Source organism: Musa acuminata, unplaced genomic scaffold (assembly GCF_036884655.1).
Source record: "Musa acuminata AAA Group cultivar baxijiao unplaced genomic scaffold, Cavendish_Baxijiao_AAA HiC_scaffold_1065, whole genome shotgun sequence".
Classification (NCBI taxonomy): domain Eukaryota; kingdom Viridiplantae; phylum Streptophyta; class Magnoliopsida; order Zingiberales; family Musaceae; genus Musa; species Musa acuminata.
This window is the reverse complement of record NW_027021279.1, coordinates 317,262-330,220: the sequence shown is the minus strand read 5'-3', so window position 1 is coordinate 330,220 and position 12,959 is coordinate 317,262. Positions and strand designations below refer to the sequence as shown.

Here is a 12,959-nt window from a genome sequence, read left to right as displayed (position 1 = left end):
AGAACATATAACCTTTGGACTTTTCAGTATATACAATGAATTACCCACTAATAGCACTCGGGTCCAATTTCTTCTCTTGTGGATTATATATCCTGACCTCATATAGACATCCCCAAATGTGCATATGTCGCATACTTGGTTTCCAACCTTTTCGTAATTCAACTGGTGTCTTTAAGATACCCTTAGTTGGAACTTGATTTAATATATACACAATCATCTTTAGTGCTTTAGTCCACAAGAACTTAGGAAGATTGGAGTTGCTAAGCATACTCTACACTATATCTAATAATGTTTGGTTTCTTCTTTCTACAACATTGTTCTGGTCTAGAGAACTAGGCATAGTGTATTGGTCAACAATTTCATGTTCTTGAAGAAACTTAGCAAAAGGACTAGGTGTTTGTCCATTTTCAGTATATCTACCATAATATTCTCCACATCTATCTATCTCACAATTTTAATTTACTTAGGTTCTCAACTTCAGCCTTAATGCTTTGAAGGCATCCAATTCTTTATTTTTATTATAAAGCAAATAGATATGCATATATCATGAGTAATCATCTATAAAGGAGATGAAGAATTTCTGACCATGTATGTTTATGTCTGGACAACATATATCAGTATGAATGATATCTAATATGTCTAAACTCCTATTAGCACCCTTTTTGGACTTGTTGGTCTGCTTTACCTTAATACAGTCCACACAAGTCTTAAAATTAGTAAAATCAAGAGTACTAAGTGTCCCATCATTAACTAATCTTTCAATTCTCTCTATAGAGATGTCCTAATATTCGGTGCCATAACATAGAGTCTCCATTAATATTACATCTTTTGGTGCTAGCGTGAACATGCATTGAACTTTGAGTGTCATCATTTTGTAAGAAAATACGATAAAGACCATCAAACAAAATATATTTTTCAACATAATCAGATTTATATAATAAACGAAATGATGTGCCTTAAAAATTAAAGGAATATCCAACTAGTACGAGCCTAGAAACATAAATTAAATTTTGTGAGAAACTTGACACATAAAAGGTCCTTTCCAATTTTAAAACAAAACCATTACTTAGTTAAAATACATGTTTCAATTGCCTCCATATATGAGCCGATCTTGTTTTCTAATAAGATGCTTTGCTCACTTTCTATTGGCTTCCTTAGGTTTTGCATACCCGACAAAGAGTTTGCAATATGGATTGTTGATCCAGGGTCAATCCACTAGATGTTAATATTAACATTAACCATATTAGATTCATAACACATAAACGATGTTAGTTTACCCTTTTTTTTAAACCATTGTTAGAATTTCATGTATTCATTCTTCATGTGTCCCTTCCTTTTACAAAAGAAACACTTTGTTTCTTTCTTGATATCAACTTGAGGTAGTATTTTACCTTTTCCCTACTAATGAGCTTTTTGATTGGCTTGATTTTTATTAGTTTTATTCTTCCCATAAGTGGTTACCACCAATGCACTCTCATCTAGTTCCATCACTAGCCTCTCTTCTTCTTGAACACACATGACTATTAATTCATTGATTAACCATTTGTCCTTATGTATATTGTATGAAATCTTAAAAGACTTGTACTGATATGGAAGGGTATTTAGAATATAGTGCACCAAGAAGGATTATGACATATTAACCTCGAGTTTCTTAAGTTGAGCTGCAATATCTCACATTTGCATTATATGCTCATGCACAACCTTTATGTTGGTGAGTCTAAAGGATAAGAATTTTATTATTAAGGTACTTACTTGTGTCTTTTCAAAAGTAATGAATTGCTTATCGATAGCTTGTAGCAAGTCTCGGACCTTCTCATGCTGGTTAACAGAACCACATATGCCAATAGTTATCTTAGTCTTGATAAACATCATGTTGAGCCGATTGGATCGCTCTCATCGTTCATATAATGCGACCTCAGTTGGAGTGCTAATATTAGTGACTGTATGTGATTCATCTTTCCTAATAGCATAATCAATATTCATCCATCCTAAATATAGGAGAATTCTCTCATTTCATATCTTATGGTTATCACCCCTAAGTTCCGGAATGTCACATCGAATATCAGATAAATTAACAGTTTGAGAAACTACATAAAATCAAACATGTTTATTTTAAAATTTGAGGCTTAATAGTTTAAATTGCATGTTTTACCAATGTAAAACATGCCAAAAGATGAATCTCATGACATAAAAATTATTTGTAGGTTAAATTTTTAATTCAAATATATTCAAATGGTCTTTATGATAAAACTATCAAATTATATTCCAATTCATAATCCCTGTGGGTAAATTATGAAAATAATCTAATATTTTATCCTAATTAATTATATAAATATAATAAAAGATCCTATGGGATAATTATTATTATATTAAATATAATCAGTCATAATATTATGTTTAATTACTTATGTGATCCTTATTTTAACTTTATATATAATTTTAATTATTTAAGGATATTATGACTAATTTCTAATTAATTAAGATTATATGAGTCACTAGATATTTTGAACATATAAAATTGGCTCATAAGCATGAATTAATACAATCAAATATTCATACATAATATGAGTATTTTATTAACTAAAAAATACTAAAAATGTTATATCCTCATGATTTTCACCATCAAAATATATCAAGAAGTTTCAAAAAGAAACCAAAATTAAGCGATATTCATTGTATAAAAAAAATGAAAACTCTTTCGTATCAAAGCAAAATTTAATGGCTTTGATACCGATTGTTAGATATTTTTAATACCAAAATATATTTCTAAACTATTATAATAGAAACACAAAAAAACTAATGCGAAAATGAAAATTGCATACCTCTAGTCATTGTTGTCAAGAATTTCAACAATAGTATAGGAAATCCTTTAGACTTAGAGAAAGATATTGAGCCCAACAACTAAAACCCTCGTTTATATAAACGTTTTTCCATCAAGAACATTTATTATCATCAACTTTGTAACGTTCAAGAATTAATTTAAATTTATAATATTTGGACCATAATAAAAAAATTTAATGATATTAAATAAATTATTTAATAATAACGATTACATTATGATATTCATAATGAATGAAAAATTAAAATATTTAAATCATAATAAATAAAAACTTGATGATAATAAATGATGGACTTAATGAGAACGATTACAAAGTTATGACTAGCAATCACTTGCACTTCAACCTGTTGATCTATAGAATGTTGTACAAGAATTAGAGAATGCAAAGAGCCACCATAAGCAACGACAAACCTCAATTGTCACGAGAGTTGATTACTAGTCATAGGTGTCATGCAACTCAATCACATGAATGATGACATATAACATGATATACACTCTTTTTGTATACTATTTATTTGATATTTTTTATTTAATATTATATGTTGCATATATTATGATATTTCTGGATGGAATTAGATCGTGATAAGATCATGAATCGATTCATCTTTAAACATAAATCCTTAATAATCTCGATTATATATTATTCGAGAGAGACATTGAGATAATCGGATATACTGATATGTTGTACACCAGAAGTGATATTTTTGAATAGTTAGCTAGTCTTTCTTCAAACACAACCTTCACCACCCAAATGCTAATCATCTATTTATAAGCTGCTAAGGACACTTCTCATAACCTAGAGAGATTCACAAATATAGAGAAATTTAAGCTTTATAATTGATTGAATGCATCAGAATAACGTAAGCTGATAAATTTACCTCTAGACCAATACTTCATAGGTTTAGATCAGCATAAGCATTACATTCCAAAATCCAAATAGCACTGAAAAAAATTTGTGAACTTGTAAAAGACATACATCTGGAATTTAAAAAAAATTAATTATAAAAATTAAATATATTTCTTAGGTTAGAGAAACAGAACTAGAAACAAAATAGAGGGAAAATAATGATTTGAGGGAAAACAGGTTTAAGCACCAACAAGAGATAGTTCACCTAGTCATAAATTTCTTGATGGAAAGTACTATCAACTAGGCCATGGTAATCAAAGAACTTTAAGTGCTGAGTGTGAAAATTGATCTTGAAGACTGAACAGGTAAGAGAAAAATAAGAGCTGGCAGAGGGAAAATCCAACAAAAAGCACTCAACCTAAGATTAGTGAAAAAGAATTAGATGGCCTCAATATGTTTCAAGATTTGCAGGAAACAGTTTGATTGTCGGAAGGAGAGATGTAGAAAAACAGTCACTGAAAACTTCAGACAACTTCCAATAACAAGAATCTTGCAGAACATAAACTGGTTAATTGTCATAAGAAAAATCTTTGTCCGAGAGCAACAATCACTCAACTAAACTTTCAACATATATCCCAAGCTATATAGACATCCATAGATATATTATGTGATCGGTAAACATAAATAAATGTACAGATGCTTCTCCTAACACAATCAAGCCCATGTATGAATTTTACAAATAGGTAAAAAAGCTCACCCAGCCCATATCCTATCCAGTCTGTCAACGCTCTTCCGTCCTCTGTCGAGTTGATCAATGTTCTTCCTGGACTTATCAAAGCAATCTAAACTCCTCCTAGACTTCTCCAATTGGTCAAATGATACCTTTACTTTTTCCAACTTTTCCACATTGGTAGATCTCTGATCCTTGTTTCTCGACTTCTCTGTCGTTGACCTAGATTTTTCTCTGCGATCAATGCTTTTCCTTGATGGTTCAAAGCAGTCAGTGCTCTTCCTTGATGGTTCAAACTGTTCTGCACCTTTTCTCCAGGTTCTCCTCTGAGAAGGTGATTTCTCAACCGTAGATATAAACTTCTTGAGATGTCTAATGTACTCTGGGAAAAGCTCCAAGTCACAATGCCTCCCTCCTTTTAGCCAAAGTGGTTCATACTTCTCATTACACAATTCCCAAAGCTTCTTACCATGAGAAAAGTCTACAACATCATCTGATGTTCCCTGCATATCAGAAAACATATGAATAAATGACTGCAATCACACCCTAAAACATATTTTCATACAAAGAATTGGAGAAGTCTGAAACAGGATCCATCCTAATCGTAGACACATGCAATAGCTTGCATGTGCTATTACTGATGCAACTCCATTATTACAGAAGGCAATTGCTTATACACAGTTGCGATGTTCTAAAGTTTCATATTTACCTAGTAAAGATCAGCAAAATCCAATGCTTTAAGGGGCAACATATGTTGTTTGCAACTTTTCAAGGTAAAAATGAAACTTCCAATTGTAGCATACAGATTTGTATGTAATTTGGCAAATTGAAAATTTTAATAGTACAAATCATGTCTCTCTTTAGAAAGTAAGTACACTGAAGCTGATTTTACAAATTTTACATAATAATCAGCTTGGAACTAGATCCTTTTTGTGACTTGTGAAGCATGGACACAAACACTGCATATGAACATGAAAAGATATGAAGGTTTGTCTTGTATATTATGGGAAACAAACAACCATCCCAACAAATAAGCACCATTTAGAAATATACTTAAAAAGCATATGCAAGATATTAAGTTGAAGCTGAAGAGAATATTCAAGGACTTGCCCAAACTATGAAACTTTGTGAAGTTTTGTACTGTAAGGAGGACATAACTAGGGGCACTATAATCAGACACTTCAATGGCTCACAAAGTGGTGCTTGTGCTACTGTTTCCTGAAATTCTTTTACCAGGAAATTAATGTCTATAAACTTAGTTTTGAGGAAAAAATAACACAAATATTCCAACAACATTGGATTAAGAATGAGCTGCAAAAAGTTGGACATGTTTTTCATGGGCGATCTGATATACAAGGATAGCACTGATGCTCTAAAGTCTAAAGACACTATTGTAAAATTTGTAATAAATGATGCTATAAAATTTCAAGAATTTTTTATCATATTATGTCAGTACATCATATTAAGTTCTTTGGTTCTCTTTGTGTTTCTAAATTGGGTCTCCTCACCTTCCTATATATCTCCTGCATACTTTGTTCCATTTAATATCCTGTCCTTTTGGTCTCATACCAATGAAAGTGACATCAGCTTATGCATTTAACAAAGGTTAACACCTAGTATTGACCAGATTTTTTATGGGGCCGATAAATTCAAGAGAACAATGGTTTGTAGTATCAGCTCTCCTTTGAAACTTAGCCATGTCAATGTATATGTAATATCGAGGAGAAAAGTGAAAAAAACACCCGATGCTGTTTCATGTATGAATTTGGATAGGAGATAAATGGGAGTGCAAGTTTGAGCATGTTATAAAGAGTCAGATCCATAATATCAAATAAAAGCAGTTGGCAGAATGATCATGTCCATATAAAAAGAATAAAAATGCAAGAGATGTGCTGAAAAAGTGCAAATTCAAAGCTGATAGTCCACAATCAGTCTCATATTTCATTGTAAAAAAGTGATAAAAATCTGAAAGACAGAATAGTGCCAGCAGTTGAACATTTACTGAAACACAACAATCGACTAGGTTCTTGAAAGCAGACTGTATGAAGCATATTGGGAAATTCAATGGCCTTACAATAGAAAGTGAGCTAAAAAATACATGTGACCATGGCTTACATGTATGCTTCGTTGGAATTTCTTTTCATTTTTTGTTTCATTAGATATTTGCTAAAGCCATACAGTAGTTCTTTAAGCATGAATAAAGAAATAATTACATGTTAGTTCCTGAATAAAACGATGCCACATGACGGTTACATAATATTTAATGCTTTAAGTAAATAAAGAATGTAAGAGCAGATATACTTACATGAATTACTAGCACAGGACAATGGACCAATGATATTTTGTCAATATTCTGGAAAGAGAATGACACTAAAAAGTTAAGATATGCAATAGATACATCAAAAGAAGAAGAAAAAGATAAGCATTATGATGAAACTTAACCTTGTAGATGTCAAACCAGTATGTGCGTTTTACAGGATACATCACTCTTAAACCTGAAAGTATAGGGCTATGCAACACAACAGCTCGTAAGTGAGGCAGGCGAGAAGCTAAATCCACAGTTGGACCACTTCCCACAGATTGACCATAGAGGATAATTTCTTCCTCCTTAGCACCATAATTCTCTATAAGGCATTTATAAGTAGTCTCTATATCAGCATATGTGTTTTGCTCGCTTGGCTACAAGAATGGAAATTTTCTTTACTTAGACCCTATTATCATCCTATCAATGACACAATGCTGTAAAGAAATAAAATGTCATTAAGAAAAGCTAAGGAGACAATCATCTAACCTTTCCAGATGATTGTCCATATCCAGAATAGTCATACCTACAAGGTGTACGAAAACCTCAGTCAGTTCGCAGCATCATGATAATAATTATAATAAATTGGCAATGCTTTTTTAAAAGCAAAGAAACTGTAGTCGACTGCCAAGTTTTCCAAATTGCTTCAATATTTATCTTAAATCCTATGAATGTTGTACTCATCTGACTAGAAGCAAGAAAAGTCCTAAAAAGGGAAGCCTGATACAAATTACTAATTACCTAATATGCACAACTGTGGTTCTCAAACAAAATAGGATTTGGATTAAGACAAAACAAACATATCAAAACATGTGTCTGAAAGACTAAGAAACAATTATCCTAAGATCTATGACAACTGAAACAGACTGTGGGCATACAGAGACAATTTACAAATAAGATAAATGAAATAAACCTGGTTTGTTTTTAAGAAAAACACTCATTGTTTGATGATTGACAATGTGGATCGATAGAGCTATTAATGTCAATCCAACGATTTAACTGTATCTTATTTACTGAATTCAAGAGAAACATTAACAGAACTAACATCAGCAATCGAAAGAACAACACAGGAACTTTGCTGTCAGACTACTTTGTGATAATCCAACATAAGAACAACACTTGGAACAACACAGCAATTATCAGTTCTCTGTCTCCCTAAACCTATTCGTCTCCATAGAAAATCTTATCAAGAAGCTAAATAAAAATGGTTTACATACAAAACTAGATATAACATTCAAATCCTGATTAATTCCAAGTCATTTCTACTTTGCCATTATTCATCTTTCACTTCCGGATAATTACACAGTATACCAAGCTATATCAGGTTATTTTACAACAGTAAACCAAGTTCTCATTAGCCAAGCTCCTCCTCATTCGACTTCATTATTAAATTTTTATCTTCCTGCTTTCATCAACATCACTGTACCATCTCAATGAAATCTCAAAAGATTTGTCAAAATATCAGCACGTTCTCCTCTTCGAAGACCTGTATATTGCTCGCATTAACTTCATCAGTTTATTTTCCTCTTTCCCAGATGATTAAGATGTTACAAACATATATAGTCTCTAGAAAGTGTAAAAACCAGTTTGCCCGTAAATAAACTTGTAAAAACAACAATAATGATAAACATATTTTCATAAATAGCAAAAAAAATATACACCAGTTTGCAATAATCTGGTTTTCTCAAGTCTGATGGACTTATTTATGATTTTCTTAAACTGATATTTTAAAGTTATAAACATGGTCTGTTATGTTAAATTCAATATTTTGAAGGACCATGATGTAAAGTTCATATATCAAGTAAGCTTGTGGTAATATGTTATAGATGATAATGTACTAAATGGACTGTGCTAAACATATTCTAGTTCACTTCATCTTATAATATTATAATTAGTAAGTCCGAAACAATGGTTACAGTTCAAAGAGTCCATAATAGGGTTTGGATTTAAGAGGAAGATTTCGCTTTTATGATATTTGTACCTTCTTTTGCCTTTGGGAGGTGAGGAGAGGTGGGGAGCAGTTAGGGCCACATTTTTAATGACCATAGATAGAAACTGTTGCATGCCACGCACTTAGCAAAGAAGCTTATGCAATAGATGGGAACACTTGCTCAGCCTTCAGGTCTATGACACTCTCTAAGCATTTAAATTTCACACGAAGAGAGAAAAGAATTGTTCTGTCCAAGGATTGAAATATCGTACCGTACCAAAGTTTTGACATTCTCTCGGAACAGTACGGTACTTATACCGAACGGTATATCACTCGATATACCGTTCGGTATATATATATATATATATATAAAAGCAACGTCGCCTCTCTTCTCCCCAGGCGGGTCGCCTATATATATATATATATATATATATGAAATATTTTATTTATATATCTATTTATTTATATATTTATATATATAAGTTAAAAAAATACAACATCGCCTATATATATATATATATATATATATATATATATATATATATATATATATATATATATATATATATTATTTATAAAAAAAATACTGTTCGGTAGCGAGCGGTCCGCGTACCGGTTTACTATCGGACTGGTACGTACCGCCCGTACTGGGTGGTATCATTTGAAACTGTATACCTTGGTTTCGTCTATGTATGGCTTTGCAAAGGAATAACTGCACATCCAGCAACTGACCAGTCATTGCATCAATCAGCCTTAAAACTTATGCACTATGATGGTAAAAGTGATAAATTCAGAGATTTATTCTGACTAATTTAACATACTGTAACTTACCTTTGACTGTATCCATGATGTAGAGCATCTCTACATGTCTTTTGTTCAGCTCTACTCCATGGAATGTTCTTGGCAAAGTTCTAGGTTACATGGACTAAGTCGCTAAAAGTAACATCAAGCTACAGTGGTAGGCACATGGAAGAAAGAAGGGGACAAATTCCCTTATTTTTATTTTTCATTATGAGGCATATCATGAACACATCTAGTTAAATCAAGCATTCACACAATTCATCCCCTAATTAATTGGCTAAAACCTTTTCCTAACTAAAACGAGTACACATAATTAGGTTTTCTTATTTTTGATTTTTTACTTCATGAAACCATCTCCACATTGCCACTGTAAAAGATAAAGAAATAAGTTACCTCATTCCTACCAGAGAAAAGAGGCTGGACAATTGATGTTTTTGTTATTAAACATGGCTCAAAACAACAACCATGAAACTATACCAAATAACTGGCAACACACCTCAAGACATGTATGCTTGAACATGAAGTCCGTTAGATGACACTAGAACTGGTAGAGTTTGGCTTATCGTTTAAAAATACCAAGCAACATTGCTTTCAAAAGGTATCTAAGGACTAACATAATCTAGACTAGTATAAAGCATCATGCATGTAACAAAGAAAATTGTGATGGCTGCCTTGATGTTTAAGACATTTGGGAACCATTAAAATACATGTTTTCTGCCTGAAGGCCCCAAGTGGATGAAAATTAGAGGGAAATAAAGTGAAAATTGGAAGAATAAAATGAAAGCAATCAGGAAGCAATTCACTCTGGTGTTTCTAGTGATTCATTTTTGGCTTGTACCATCAGGAACTATGTAGCACGGATAAGACTTTTCTTTTGGGGGTGTAAATGTTGTAAAACTGGATTTGAAAATGAGAAAGTCAATTTGATGAAGCTAAAACAAAAGCTGAGACTAATTGTATAACTAACGGTATAGGGTGTAAAGTTAAATCATTTGGTCCTTTTTCACTATTTTATGTGTGTGCATGAATGAACATCGCTATGTTTGGATATACAATTAGATAACAGAGCATTAGTATATTCTTAATCATGCATGCACATGCACCAAGGCACCTGACCTGGTTTCTACGTGCTCAACTTAATTATAGCCACCAAGCACTAATGATTGATCAAAATGTATAACAAGAAAAAAAATGAGAGTGTTCAAACTGGACAACACGAATCATACTTTGGACACTCTTGTTCGGAAAACGAGTTGTCCAAATGGAAACAAATGACATGTGAATCTAAAAATTTCATCTATAGTTCACAACAGCATGAAAGCCGCCTAGAACACATTCCTAAGCACGAAATTACTCGATTAATTAAAATGAAATCTAGCTTTTGCATAATCAAATATAGTCAGATCTCAAAGAAAGAAGTAGAAAATTTCCAGACACCCAGACGACATTCCAATTAACGAATTGCTAATGTCCATTCAAGGGGCCTACTGAACAAAATCAATCAAATATCTCTAAGACGAATGAAGGAGGCACAGGGCAAGGAAGGGAATCGAGCGGAGTACCCCAGGAGGTTGACGCGGAGGTGGATGCTGAGCTCGACGAAGAGCTCGTACATCTGGCCGAGATCGGCGGCGTTGCCGTGGGAGTAGAGGAGGGTGGATGTGGCCATGGGGTTGCGGACGTAGAGGGCGACGATCTCGGTGCCACGGCGGGTAGGGAGCCGGAGCACCTCCACGTTCTCGCGGTGGGGGAAGCGGCTGAGCGTGACCACCCCGGACTCCGGCTCCGTCACCACCTCGTACGACGGCGGCGACGGAGGGAAGAAAGCCAGCTTCGCTGCCACCGAGGACGTCACTCCTCCCATCAATTTCCCCTTCTCTCTCTCTCTCTCTCTCTCTCTCTCTGTGAGAGCGGCGGTGGTCGGTGTCTGTGTGAAAGAGGTGAGAGAGTCGTTGGAAGAGGCAAACTATTTACCATAATTAAAAGTATTAAAATGCAAAAAACGCTTTTGGGTATTTTTGCGAAATGATCCTCTATACTAGTAAATTCTCATATTAGTCCGTACACTTTCAATAAATATCCCATTATCAACATTTTTGGCCACTTTACTATTAGCATTTTATATTTTTATCAAATTTAAAAATATCAGTATAAGAAATCTTCATTAGTTGATCTACGAGATAATTTTGTTATAATTTGCAAAAAATAATATTTTAAAAAATATTAAATATATATCCATCTCAAATTAATATATAAAAATATAAAAGATGTAACATATATGAGTGTGTGTGTGTTGAAAATTTTACATCCTTTATATTTTTGTATATTAATTAGAGATGGATATATATATATATATTTAATATTTTTTAAAAATATACATATGATATCTAAATAATGGAAATGATACATTAATGCTATTCAAAATTAATTGCAGATATGCTGCTTTCAAACTTTTGAAAGGATACATATGCAAAACTATTTTAATATATGACAAAATATGCAAAGGTGCCCATAAATCATTGATGTTTTGTAAAGTGAACCTTCTCTACCTAAAATAATATTCATATTATTATAATATACTCTCAATAAATTATATAACACTTGAATATGAATATGAATATTATTAATGGAAGTTGAAGTATCAAGTAACAATGGATCACTTCATTAATAAGTGGAAGTATAGGGGCATAAAATAGGTGAAATTAATTAATTATATATATATATATATATATATAATTAGTTGACCTTGATCAATTGATTCTTAATGTAATAATATTAAATTTTCAACTTAATTTAATATCCCATTGAGATTTCAGATTAAAAATCATTTTTCTCCATATACTTAACTTGAACTCTCTTCATATTATTCTTAAAACCTGTATTTCCCCACTCAAAGGAAAAGGGAAAAAAATGAAAGAGAAAAAAGGAAAAGGATAAAGAGTGAAACAATAAATTAATTAATAAAGCATATTGTATATATTTAAAATTTATTGGTAATCACAATTAATGGTGGTTCACTAGTCATGGAAAATATAAATATTTGGTGAAATATAAATGCTATATTTGAAAATTCAGAAGGCAATTATTCTTTTCTAAAACAATGGGGATAAATATGTTGGGGTGGAATAGAGACTTGGAGCTTATCCACTTGATAGAGAGAGAAAGCCTAATGGTGATGGGTCAGTGTGTCTATATTTTATAATTCAGCTTATAATACATATATATAACTAGGTTGATATTAATCTTCACATAACTATCATGAACACCATTCTTTCTTGGCCTAAATAGTGAGAAGATTATTATTAGCCAATGAAAGATGAGTCAGATTGCATTCACTTGAATGTTTCATGATGATAAGTTGTAGAAGGCGAGATTTCCCCATAGTGAACCATGAATTATTATTATTTCATTATATTATTTGAGGTTTATTTTAAAAATATATATAAATTTTATATTCATTATCATTTCGAGATGATAGTAAATAATATTTATATATGCATATAAATTTAT

General features: G+C 32.2%; 1 protein-coding gene across 1 annotated transcript; it reads right to left on the bottom strand.

Moving 5' to 3' along the window:
* Nucleotides 1–4,236: 4,236 nt before the first annotated feature.
* LOC135666039 (uncharacterized) lies at nucleotides 4,237–11,415 on the bottom strand. The gene is made up of 5 exons (XM_065177535.1): nucleotides 11,012–11,415; nucleotides 7,208–7,244; nucleotides 6,859–7,095; nucleotides 6,722–6,769; nucleotides 4,237–4,919 (listed from the first exon to the last, which is right to left on the bottom strand). Exons 1-5 carry the CDS (start codon nucleotides 11,311–11,313, stop codon nucleotides 4,440–4,442), a joined length of 1,104 nt encoding a protein of 367 aa, XP_065033607.1. The 5' UTR covers nucleotides 11,314–11,415; the 3' UTR covers nucleotides 4,237–4,439.
* Nucleotides 11,416–12,959: the final 1,544 nt, after the last annotated feature.